Here is a 12,772-nt window from a genome sequence, read left to right as displayed (position 1 = left end):
TCTCTCCTTAGGATCTTTTTAAGCAATTCAAGATGATTTGAAAACTTTTAAAACATGAACAAGAACTCTACTAGAAAGTGTATATTTTATAGTATCATTAAATATTGATTAAACAATCACTGTATTCAGTACACTGTATCTGTGCTGACAGGATGAAAGGACAATGATATAAAATTTACACTTGAATCTTTTTTAAAGAAACTCTTTTTTTTAATTTCTTTTTTAAAGTTTTTAAAAAGTAGTTTATTGTCAAGTTGGTTTCCATATAACACCCAATGCTCATCCCAACAGTGCCCTCCTCCAGGCCCATCACCGCCCTCTCCCTCCCCCCCATCCCCATCAGCCCTCAGTTTGTTCTCAGCATTCAAGAGTCTCTCATGGTTTGCCTCCCTCCCTCTCCCCAGCTATTTTTCCCCTTCTTCTCCCCCATAATCCTCCATTAAGTTCCTCCTAATCCTCCTATATGTGCAAACATATGGTATCTATCCTTCTCTGCCTGACTTATTTCGCTCAGCATAGCACCCTCAAGTTCCATCCACGTTGCTACACATGGCCAGATTTCATTGTTTCTCATTGCCATGTAGTATTCCATGGTATAGATATAACACATCTTCTTGATCCATTTATCAGTTGATGGACATTTAGGCTCTTTCCATGATTTGGCTATTGTTTAAAGTGCTGCTGTGAACATTGGGGTCCATGTGCCGCTATACATGAGCACTCCTGTATCCATTGGGTAAATTCCTAGCAGTGCTATTGCTGGGTCATAGGGGTGTTCTATTGTTAATTTTTTGAAGAACCTCCACGCTGTTTTCCAGAGGGGCTGCACCAGTTTACATTCCTACCAACAGTGTAGGAAGGTGCCCGAAAGAAACACTTTTTTAAAGATTTTATTTATTTATTTAAATTTTTTAATGTTTATTTATTCTTGAGATATAGACACAGAGTACGAGCAGGGGAGGGGCAGAGAGAGAGGGAGACACAGAATCTGAAGCAGGCTCCAGGCTCTGAGCTGTCAGCACAAAGCCTAATGCAGGGCTTGAACCCACAGACTGCGAGATTATGACCTGAGCTGAAGGTGGACATCTAATAGACTGGGGCCACCCAGGCGTACCCTAAAGATTTTATTTTTGAGTAATCTCTGCACCTAATTTGGGGCTCAAACTTATAACCCTGAGATCAAGAGTCACATGCTCTACTGATTGAGCATCCAGGTACCCCTTAGAGAATCACTTTTAAAACTGAGTTTTCATTTGTTTTCCCAGTCATCCATATATTTCTTTCACAATTATTGCCTATCAGTAGAAAAATAACAGAAAATGCAGATAATCCATCTGGTTTTGCATTTTCCTCTCCTGTCTGAGGATATCTCTGAAACAGAGGAGTCCAAACTTGAGGGTTAGCAGGTATGTTTCTTAGTTTGTCTCCACATTTCTAGGTTGCTCTGTTGGTTTGCTCTAACATTAGGAATGTGTATAGAAGGGCGCCTGGGTGGCTCAGTCAGTTAAGCGTCCGACTTCGGCTCAGGTCATGATCTTGTGGTTCGTGAGTTGGAGTCCCAAATCAGGCTCTATGCTAACATCTGAGAGCCTGGAGCCTGTTTCTGATTCTGTGTCTCCCTCTCTCTCTGCCCCTGCCCCACTCACACTCTGTGTGTGGCTCTCCCTCTCAAAAATAAATAAACATTTAAAAAAACAATAAATTAAAAAAGGAAATGTTTATAGAAATGTTTCTCTTGAGATTCATTATGTTTTACAGGATGTTCGTACTAAGTAATAATTCGTACATTTTCCTAAAAGGCATACGAACCTCCAGTTCTAATGGTTCTAAGCAAATCTTAGAATAAAAGGCTTAGCCATGTAGAATAAAATCAAGTAAAACCAAAAGGTAAGAAAAGCTGAAAATGAATATTATGTCATTTCAAAACTGTTAGAACATCAACCCTCTTGGTTTTATCTTATTCCTTGGTTTAGGATGAATTCTAGATGGGATATTTGCCTTTCATAATTAGCTTGTGTCCACATGAGGCTCAGTTAATCAATTCAGCAGGAGAAAGTAAATCAAACCACCTGTTTATGTGAACAAAAATGTCTAAGTTTTCTTTTTCAGGCATTATTCTCATGTCATGTACACACAGAGCTCCTGCCAGTGAAACCAGCATGATTGATCCATGAGTTTCCATTAGTAGACTCTTAGCTCATCAGTGAGTTAGAATGCCCAAATCCACCTGAATATACTATCACAGGCTTCATCACAGTGGCGGGCAAGTTCTAGAACGGTCTTTTGAACTGCACCGACTATTCCCAATTTTACAACCTCCATATTAAAAAAGAATCAACTTCAGGGCCTTGATTTTCTCCAATGTAATACTTTTTAAAAAGTCAACACACCCTTTTTTTATCTTCTTATTTCCATAATGTTAATGAATTTCAATATCTTTCTCACATGAGGAACTTTGAATAATACTAGAACCTACTGGGTGGGAGCTTTTATAAGAAGACTCGGATGTCCCAGCTAAAAGACATTTTGAATTTCAGTGTTTCCTTCTTTTGCATCAGTGCTTGCTTACAATGTATATTTCCAAAATTGTAGAGTAAGTATGAATCTTCACTGTCTCCACACACCCTAAACCAGCTTTTCTTCCAGGGTTCTTTATTCGTCTACTGTGGACAGAAACCTGAGAGTTACCCTGGTCTACTTTGCCACAACCCACTCATCAAGTCACCAAATAAGTATCCCTTTTACCTCTCAAATATTTTCAAATACACTTACTTCCCATCCCAGATACCACCACCTTGAGTGATGTGACCACCTCTTTCTTGAGCTCTGTATTGCTGAACTAGGTGCCTAGCTGGACACTACATTTCCACTCTTACTCTTTACTAATCTATTCAAAATTCAGTTAAATCATAACTTCAAAGATACAATTATGACATTCCTTTACTTTAAAAACCATGCTATGTTCTCTCATTGTCATTGGGATAAAATCTTAATTCCTTAACACAACTTGCAAGCTTTCAGAATCGATTAGACTTCCATCTACCTTTCCAGTACCACCTCTTATTCCCCTTCTCCTTGAACTGTCCTAAGCTTTACTTTGTTCTAATACATCATGGCTTTCTGTCTTACCACTCCAGCCTTTGTGCGTGGTTGATTCCTCTATCTGGCACAAGATTTTATACACTCATTTATTTTGTATGTACTCAACAACTATGATGGAGCAAAGACTTGCTATTTGTAACTTTTATTAATTACACTATTATGGACAGCCTACTCCATGCTAGCCACAAGGAAATCAATCAGTAATGAAACCACGCATCGTTTGTGTTCTAATACTACTTAAGGTGTCACATGGAAAATAGTCATTAAGCATATAATGAGATGAGAGTTTTGTCATGGAAAGTATTAGGTGATGTGGGATCAAATGTCAAGGTAACCATACTTAATTTAGAAGTCAGTAGAGGTTCCCTGAGGAAGTACCATTGAAGCTAAAATCTGAAGAATGAGTAGGTATTAGTTGTGGTAACAGAAGAGTGGGGAGGAAGGAGAAGGGAAGGTAGTGGAAAAAACATTCCAGTGATAGAGTTATATGGAAGATACAGGGTACTAAGAAAAGAAATAGCCTTTCCTTGTTATAGTAGAAGATATTGGGAAAAGGCATCTTTGTTGAATATATTTTGTTCGCTGCCTGTATTACCAAGGAAAAAATTCACAACGTTCCCATTACCCTTTGTTAATAACTAAATTTAGGTGGCTTTCTAATTTTTTATTGTTTAATGTTTTTTATTTATTTCTGTGAGAGAGAGACAGCGTGAGCAGGGGAGGAGCAGAGAGAGAGGGAGATACAGAATCTGAAGCAGACTTCAGGCTCTGAGCTAGCTTTCAGCACAGAGCCCGACGCAGGGCTCGAACTCACAAACTGTGTGATCATGACCTGAGCCGAAGTCAGGTCACTTAACCAACTGAGCCACCCCGGCACCCCTAGGTGATTTTCTTTTCATAGGTGCTGTTGCAACTAAAGGAATAAAGAGGCATCTTGGATTAGAGAGAGAATCTAGATATCAGAAAACTAGTTTTATCTTGACTTTTGCTTATGACCTTGACCAAATGACTTATACCTGTACCTCTGCCTTTTCATTTGTAAAAGGGAGATGATAATATTAACCAGTTTAACTTGCAGGGTAGGATCAAATAAGATAACGGTGCAAGAAGTATAAAGCACCACTTTGTGCTGAATGATCTTTTTTCATAGGCATTTTAAGCATATTAAACAGTTTCTCAATTTCTGACAGTTCTATCAGTAGAAACTGAAATTCATTTTTCTTATGATTTCTAGTTATAGCAGTAGGGACTGCATTCTCAGTTCCATAATAATTAAAAACCCTTCTTCATTACCCTTAAACAGGAATAGAATTGGATCATGTCTCTTCTCTTTTCAAAAGACCCATTTGTTCAAAGTAAAAATATTTTAAAGTAGAAAAACTGGAGAATCCAGTTATTTTTCAATCATCAAAAACCAGAATTCATTTCTGCTGTGATTAAGTGTTTTGATTCCTTTGCTTTTTATGGTGAAACTTATCTGACCCGTCCTTCCTTACTTTTCTATTTAAACTTATTATCTGATTTCCCAGGCATGAATTTATTGACAAACACAGCAATATAACTGCAACGAAACTATACTGAAATATAATCTCTACATAATTAATAATTGAGATCTTAGGTGTTTAAAAAAACCTTCTTCCAAGGGTTCCATGTTGAGTGTCCGACTTGATTTTGGCTTAAGTCATGACCTCATGCTTTGTGAGATCGAGCCCCATGTCAGGCTCTGCACTGAGAGCATGGAGCCTGCTTGGGATTCTCTCTCTCCCTCGCTGTCTCTACCCCTCCCCTGATCGAGCTCCATCTCTCTCAAAATATATAAATCCACATAAAAAAAAGTTAAGATGTACCTGGGTGGCTCAGAAAGTTATGTGTCTAACTCTTGATTTTGGATCAGGTAATTATCTCATGATTCCTGAGTTCAAACCCCACATCAGGCTCTGTGCTGACAGCATGGATCCTACTTGGGATTCTCTCTCTCTCTCTCTCTCTCTATTTCTCTCTCAAAATAAATAAATGAACAATTTTTTAAAAGTTAAAACACACAAAAAACCTTCTAGTGTCATGTTAGTTTCCTATGTAATAAGGCACACCCGTGAACTAAAACATTGTTAGCTTATGAATTCATTTTGCCAAAAATTTACTTGAAAACATTTTAGTTATAATTAAGTATATAGATGTCAAATATTTCTTTCACAAATAGTAAATTTGTCTATATGTTTCTCTTTTTTTTTGTCTATATGTTTCTATAGCCACAATTAGGAATATCAATCTCTCATTCATCAAAGTAAAAGGAAAAGCTCATTCTAAAATATTTTAAAAATATTGAAAACTGTAAAAGTACTACTTTACAGAGATGAAGAGTGAATTTTCAGTTCTGAACATCACATCTCTTTTGTTTATAATCTTTCCCTTTTTTCTTTGGTAAGTAATTAGATTTCAAAATACAGGAGCTCTATTAAAAATGCCTAATTTAAAAGCCCTGTTGAGGTCTTTTTAAAAAATTCTATTACAAATTGCAGGCACCTTAAAGAAAGTTTGACAATTTCATTGCATTAATTATCTCTGTACTGTGTGGAGAAGATTTTAAAAGCCATTTGAAAGGAGAAAATAGTTTATGGATAACTGGTGTCTTTAGAGATGGTGAAAAGCTCTTGAAATCCATATTCAGGAATGTCATTTAGTTGATGTCCAATTTAATTCTACTCCTGCTAGTATATGTTTGAAGGAAACAGAGTTCATGGAATTATACATTCAGATCAGGGAGCACTCGTTTCTGCATTTGGTACAGTGCAAAGGTCTCTGCAAGAGGAATCAGGAATGTGAGGTTCAAGTCTCAACTCTGCCACCCACTCTCCATATCACTTAAGCCACTTAAGAAAGTCACTTTGTCTCTGCACATCAGTTTCTTATTTGTAAAATGGAGATCATGATGACTTTCTGGTAAGTTTGTTATAGGAATAAGTGATATCACATACATACAGAAAGAAATCATAAAATTTTTCATGAGCTCAAAGATTCCCATAAGAGATACTACACAGAATAGTTTAATATGAATTTTGTGTTCTTGTTCTTGGTTCCTTTTCATATGTATATGTGCTGAATCCTCATTAGGTTATAAGCTCCTTATAGCCACAGTGAGCATATCATATCCTCTTTCCATGTTGCTCTCCAGATTATGCATCACTAATGGACACTCGTCAGGCTTTGTTGACAGATACTCTCTCTCTTATCCCTCAGTTCCAATATCAAGCAAATAGTTACAGCTGTCAGAAAGCCTCCTTTCACCTATTCTATGTCTAAACCTCTTTGCTGTAATCCATGCCTATTTCCACATATTCTATCCTCTCTAAACTCACGGAGAATTGGCAGGTCAGCATCAACTTAACAAAAGCCTTCATCACTGTTACCAAACTCTTTTCAGCTGCGAGACAGAATCCTAGGTTCTCAAGTTAAACCTACCCCTCCTGCAATCCAAAGCAAGTGGAATTAACTACTTTAACCCCAGGAGAAAAGGCAGAGTACAGGCTGGCTCACTGAAGACTTCTAGAGCCAAGGAGTTCTACAGCAAAGCCCAACAACCCTGCCTGGGCGACTGAGAGGAACAAAGTACAGCGGCACAAAACCGCTAGAGGAAATATGGACAGAGAAGAAAGGCAGGACAGGGATAAAGACACCAGTGAAACTACAGTGTTCCCGGAGCCCATATTCCCTTAGAAGAATGAGGAGATACTCTGATCTATCCTGATGCTTAAACAAAAGTCTTTATTTAACAGGTAACTTAGCATTAGCTCCTAATAAAACACTTTTAAAAGCTGAAGGGATGGTGAGGAAGGGGTGGCTATCTCTCAGTCTCCCTCCTTGGATCCTATCAACCTGCATACCTGGTCTCCTCTCGGCTCAAAGTAGTTTTTAATAATTGGGCCCAGTTCAACGCATCTTTCAGGTTTAAGAGAAGGGTATTTTTAATCAAAGCCACCTCGCCCACTGTTTATCAATATGATGTGGCTTTCATTAAACAGCTCTACGAGGGCTCACGCAATCCTCCGGCTCGCGTAGACACACGTGCCCACAAGCCAGTCCGGCGCTCTCTGCGCTTCAGCACCGCCGCCTCTGGATAGCGCCTTGCCGGCAGGCTGGCTCCGGGCCTCCCACCCGTCTCTCCATCTCCAGCCCACTCTCTCTCCGCTTCTCGTTTACTTCAGTGTCAGAAAAAAAGCACCTCCAACTTCTAACCTCTACTCCATGCCCCTCCGCGAGTGGCCTCCGCGCCTCTCCCTCAGGGTCTAAACGCGCACGCCCCCGCGCCGTTGGGTCCTACCCGAGCAGCAGCGAAGCCGCGTCCACCGGTGGCCCGAGATCTCCATCAGGCGCCGATCACATTTCCCTTGACCCTGCCGAATCCCAAAGCAGCAGCCAGGAGCCCCTGCTCGCTCCCTTTCTCTCCACGCCCCAAAGCCTCCAAGAAACAAACGCGCAATGATGCGCGCTCCCCTCCCCCCCCCCGCCCCAACTCGCGCGCGCACACACACTCACACTCATACACACACTCGCACGCCGCAAGCCTTCTGGGTGCCATCGCCGCCCTGGGCAGAGCCTCAGCCAACTTGGGCCCGGATCCATCAACACCGGCTGGCTCGAAAAGGGCTGCCCGCAGCGGCCGCCCCGCCCCCTCCCCTTCCTAGGCAGTGGGTCCGGGCAGCCAAGCCTAGGCTGGCGAGCCCCCCACCCCCTTCACTCAGCCATCCACCTAGCGCGGGCAATATACGGTCCAGAACCCTCAAACATTCGCCCCTGGGCCGCCCTGAACCGTTAGCCAAACCCGAAATTATTCTCCTTGAAGCCCCAGCCCCGCTAATGGTGTGATGTGTGTGAGTGTGTTTGTGTCTTCCAGGCATATACATCATTTAACTCCTGAGAGCTTTCCACCCATCCTAAACAAACAGCACGTTATCTCCAATCCCCTCCTGCTTCTCCGCGTCCCAACCTCTGCCCCCACCCCGATCCTCACCAGCCAAGTGGCCAAACTACCACACCACCGCACCCCAGTTCTGGAGCCTCGACCTCCCACCGGGTCCAAACCCAGTCACCTCCGGCCCCTCCCCTCCCCCACCCCTTCGGCCCCCCGCGTGCCGGGTCTGGCCCGAGCAAGTGACGCCTGGGAAGCGCAGCCTACGTTCCTTCCCAGGAGCCCGGAAAAGAGGGGCTGACCTCCCACCAGAGGGATCAGCTGGCGCATCCCTCCCGAGGGGCACACGCCTGACGGTTCAGTCGCCCAGGAAAATACAGGTGCCGGGGAAGGAGAGAGGCGGAAGCAGCCTCCGGGGGTGGGCGGGAGGACTCACCGAACATCTGAATGTGCCCTTTGGTGATGGGATTGAAGCTGCCGCAGGCAAGCAAGATAACGTGGGTCTTGGTGGTCTCGGTCATTTTGCGGGTGGGTCTCTCGCGCGGGTCCAGGGGTCGCCTCTTTTTTTGTGTCTCGATATGTCTGCAGAGGGAGAAAGGAAGGCGAGGCTCCGGCGGTGGATGCTGTGGACTCCAAGGAGCCGCTCCAGACGCAAACCGCGTCACTCCCCCGCCTCCCCTTAACGCTTGCAGCTCCGGCCAGATCCGAAGCTGCTTTTGTATTGCTCTGCTCCGTCCTTCTCTTTTCTTTTCGTTTTCTCCTTTTTCCACGGCTCTGGTCGTGGTCTTCCGCCCCTCCCTTTCCTCGCCCCCACCCACCTCTCTCCATCAGGCTCTTCCCTAGTGTTTCTGTAGGTAAGACGTGGTACCCAAGCTCAGAACCATGAATACTCACAGCATGGTGTGAGCTCTTTCTCTTACCTCCTTCTGACTTTTCCTCCCACACGCTAACATTTTTCTGTCCACATCTACTTTCTCTAACATTTCCAACTCCAAAAGTGTTTGATCTTAAGATCGGTCTTTTTTTCTTCCTCAAAATTTTAAGGGAGAAATGACAATTGTTCATGTCAGGAATACTAATTTCTGTCTTTCTTTTTCCCCTTATCTGATGATTTTGAACTGATTAACTGAGTCCAGATCTTGACCTAGAGGTTCCCAGAAAGTAGGGGAAATCTGAATCCTTTCCCTAGAATAAAAATATTTCTTAATGTTTATTAATTTTTGAGACACACACACACACACACACACACACAGAATCTGAACCTGGCTCCAGGCTCTGGGCTGTCAGCACAGAGCCTGATGTGGGGCTCGAACTCTGAACAGCAAGAATATGACCTGTGCTGAAGTCAGATGGCTAACCTACTGAGCTACCCAGGCGCCCCAGGAGGAAGATATTAAATGGCAATTGTGCAATGCACAGTAAGTGAATGCCTTTCACTCTGATAGAACAAAAGGTGAATGGAGGAGAGAGGACTACTTCAAATCCAGGAGTCAGGAAAGGCCTCCCTGGGGAGGTGAAATTTAAACTCCAGCCTACATGACAAGTACCTGTTAGTACATATACTTTGGGACTAGAAAGGTTTTTTGTGTGTGTGTGCTCATAGATGCGAAAGAAGGCCAGTGTGACTAGAGTTCATGAATAAGGGGAAAATACCAGGAGACAAGATTGAACTTCTGATCAGGACAGAAATGAGTGGGGCTTGGGGGCTAGGGTTGGGTTGGGATGCTTTTCTAAGTGGAATAACTCAGGAATGAGAAAAGGAAACCATTGAAACTTTAAGGAGCGGAGTGATGAGTAATTTACATTTTCATAAGATCACTCTGGCTGACAGGTGAAAAGTGGGAGGGCAAGGCAAGCATCCAGGAAACTGCTGGTGGCCTAGGCTAAGTAGAGTTGTCCTTGGACTAGGACTTATAAAGGTGAAATTGATGAGAAGCTGGCGGTCTCGGGACAAGTTTCATAGATGAAGTTTATGGTCTTTGCATATGGATTGGATGTGTGGGATGAGGGAAAGAGAAATCTAAGAAAATGTCTAGAAATTTGGGTTAAGCAAAGGAGTGCACTGAGACTGAGAAAGTGGGGAAAGAAAGTTTGAGGGATATCTAAGTGTTCTATTGTGATATAGACAGACCTAATAATTCTTACATTTAATGGCCTTTTTAAAAGTTGAGGTATCATTGACGTACTACATTGTATTAATTTTAGGTGTACATAATAATTCTGAATTTAGAGATCCACAAATACAAATATTTACCTTTCCTAGGCTTTGAGGTTCTTGAATAAATTGCTACCCTTTATCAGTAGGTTGATTGTTGTTTCATATCCAAGATCACGTAAATATTTGTGCAGTAAATATTTGCTAAATTATGCTGAATCGCAAATCGACCCTAATGTGCACAAAATTTCTAGTTCAGATACAAAAGTCCTATGAGTCGATGTACATTTATAATGGGGTTAGTATCTTCCCTGGCATGGGATGCAGATTAGTGGGGTAGAAAGAGCAAGAGATATTGAAGGGAAGCTGACTTGGATATGAAACTCTGACACTAGCTGGACAATTAGCATAATTATAGTTAAGCAATAAATATTTTTGGAGTGTCTGCCCTGTGCCAGGCACTTGCTTTAGGGACTGTGAACAAAACAAAGACCCTATTTAATAGAGTTCACATTCTAGAGGGGAAAACACACCTTTAAAAAAAAAAAAGAATAAATATAATGGCAATAGATACCACAATGAAAAACAAAGCAGGGTAAGAAGAAGAGGAAAGGGAAATTCCCCTTTCTATAAGGTGGTCAGGGATGGCATCTCTGTTAAGATGGTATTTGAGCAGGAATGTGAAGCAAATGGAAGAATATACCTAATGGAATAGCAAATACAAAGAGCCTGGTGGAGCAGGAATGGTTGGGAATCTCAACAAGCATGCTTATGTTGCCAGAGAAAAGAAAGAAAGTGAAAAGGGGTAGGAGACAGATCAGAAAACTAGAACAGACATATAGATAGGGCCGCATAGCCATGGTTAGGGCTTTTGACTTTTTCAGAGATACGAAGTCATTGGAGGGTTTTGAGTGGAAAAGTGACATGAGCTAACTTACACTTGAAAAGTATCAGCTTGCCGCGCCTGGGTGGCTCAGTCAGTTAAGCGTCCGGCTCAGGTCGTGATCTTGTGGTTTGTGGGTTCGAACCCCATGTCCGGTTCTGTGCTGGCAGCTCAGAGCCTGGAGACTTTCAGATTCTGTGTCTCCCTCTCTCTCTGCCCCTCCCCTGCTCAGGCTCTGTCTCTCTCTGTCTCAAAAATCAATTTTAAAAAAACTATTAAAAAAAGATGGAGCAAAGAGAAACAAAAATTAAAAAAAAAAAAGGAAAGAAAAGTATCAGCTTGGCAGGAGATATAAATTCTGGAGTCAACAGTACAGTTTTATATTTAAGACCATAGGATTAAATGAGGTCATGTGAGGAGTAACAGATACCTAAATAAGAAAAGAGTCCCTCAGCTTCAGCCCTGGGGCACACCAAATTAATAATAGTAGCTAACATTCTGTGAGTATTGCTAAGAAGCCCAGGCACCATAAGCTGGTTACAGATGTTAATTCATTTAACACTCAAAGTAACTCTGTGAGTTCATATAATGATAATAAGTCCATGTACTTTATCCCATTTTAAAGATGAGCATAAGGGAGAACAGAGAAATGAAACTCGTCCAAGTTCAGACAACGAGTATGTATGGAGCCAGATTTCAACTCTAGTATTTTTTTTTTTTAATGTTTATTTTTGAGAGAGAGAGATACAGAATGTGAATGGGGAAGGGTTAGAGAGAGAGGAAGACACGGAATCTGAAGCAGGCTCCAGGCTCTGAGCTGTCAGCACAGAGCCTGACAGCAGGTCTCTGAACCCACAATCAGTGAGATCAGACTGGAACTGAAGTCGGACGCTTAACTGACTGAGACACCCAGGCGCCCCTACAAGTTAATTTTAGTAAAAAGAACGAAACATATCCAACTCTGAATCGCCACACAGAATAGTAGTCAGTAGATATATACTGATGAGTTAAGATAAAAAATCTTTTTGCCGGGGCGCCTGGGTGGCTCAGTCGGTCAAGCATCCGACTTCGGCTCAGGTCATGATCTCATGGTTCATAGGTTTGAGCCCCGCATCGGGTTCTGTGCTGACCGCTAGCTCAGAGCCTGGAGCCTGCTTTGGAGTCTGTGTCTCCCTCTCTCTCTGACCCTCCCCTGCTCATGTTGTCTCTCTCTCTCTCTCAAAAATAAATAAAACATTAAAAAAAATTTTTTTAAACTCTTTTTGCCAGCCAACTGCCCAGAGAGTAACAATGAAACAGGATTGTGTTATACAATGCGATAAATGTTTTTAATCTTGTAGGTTATATCTTAAGTAATAGTTTAAATTCTATCGATTAGATTAATTGGCTGTGATTCTAATTTTCTCTTGTCATTTTCCTTATGCTTTTATCTAATTTCTGCATCCCCAAAGAAGGCTCTGGAATTGGAATATAAAAACATGGGTGGGGCACCTGGCTGGCTCCATCAGTACAGCATGAGACTCTTGATCTCAGGGTCTTGAGTTCAAGCCCCAGATTAGGCATGAAATCTACCTAAAAATAAATAAATGAATAAAAATTAAAAATAAAAAATAAGTACATAGATAAAAATTTTTAAAAAATACATGGAGAGCATGGATCCATTTGTTATGGATCAAATAACACCATGTGTGAGTTATTGACTTTTTACAAAGCATACTGTCATCTT

At 41.9% G+C, this 12,772-nt stretch overlaps 1 protein-coding gene across 1 annotated transcript in view; it reads right to left on the bottom strand.

The window, feature by feature from the left end:
* NMNAT2 (nicotinamide nucleotide adenylyltransferase 2) overlaps positions 1-8,628 on the bottom strand; it is a 146,694-nt gene extending 138,066 nt beyond the window's left edge. The window contains exon 1 of the mRNA XM_039252998.1: positions 8,445-8,628. Within this exon, the coding sequence (XP_039108929.1) occupies positions 8,445-8,529 (85 nt within the window). The 5' untranslated portion in view covers positions 8,530-8,628. The remainder of the gene's footprint in view (positions 1-8,444) is intronic.
* Between the last annotated feature and the right edge of the window lie 4,144 nt (positions 8,629-12,772).

The sequence above is a fragment of the Hyaena hyaena genome, unplaced genomic scaffold (genome assembly GCF_003009895.1).
Source record: "Hyaena hyaena isolate Hyena2069 unplaced genomic scaffold, ASM300989v1 scaffold_439, whole genome shotgun sequence".
In the NCBI taxonomy this organism is placed as follows: Eukaryota; Metazoa; Chordata; class Mammalia; order Carnivora; family Hyaenidae; genus Hyaena; species Hyaena hyaena.
The sequence above is the reverse complement of the archived record's forward strand: the minus strand, read 5'-3'. Positions and strand labels throughout refer to the sequence as shown.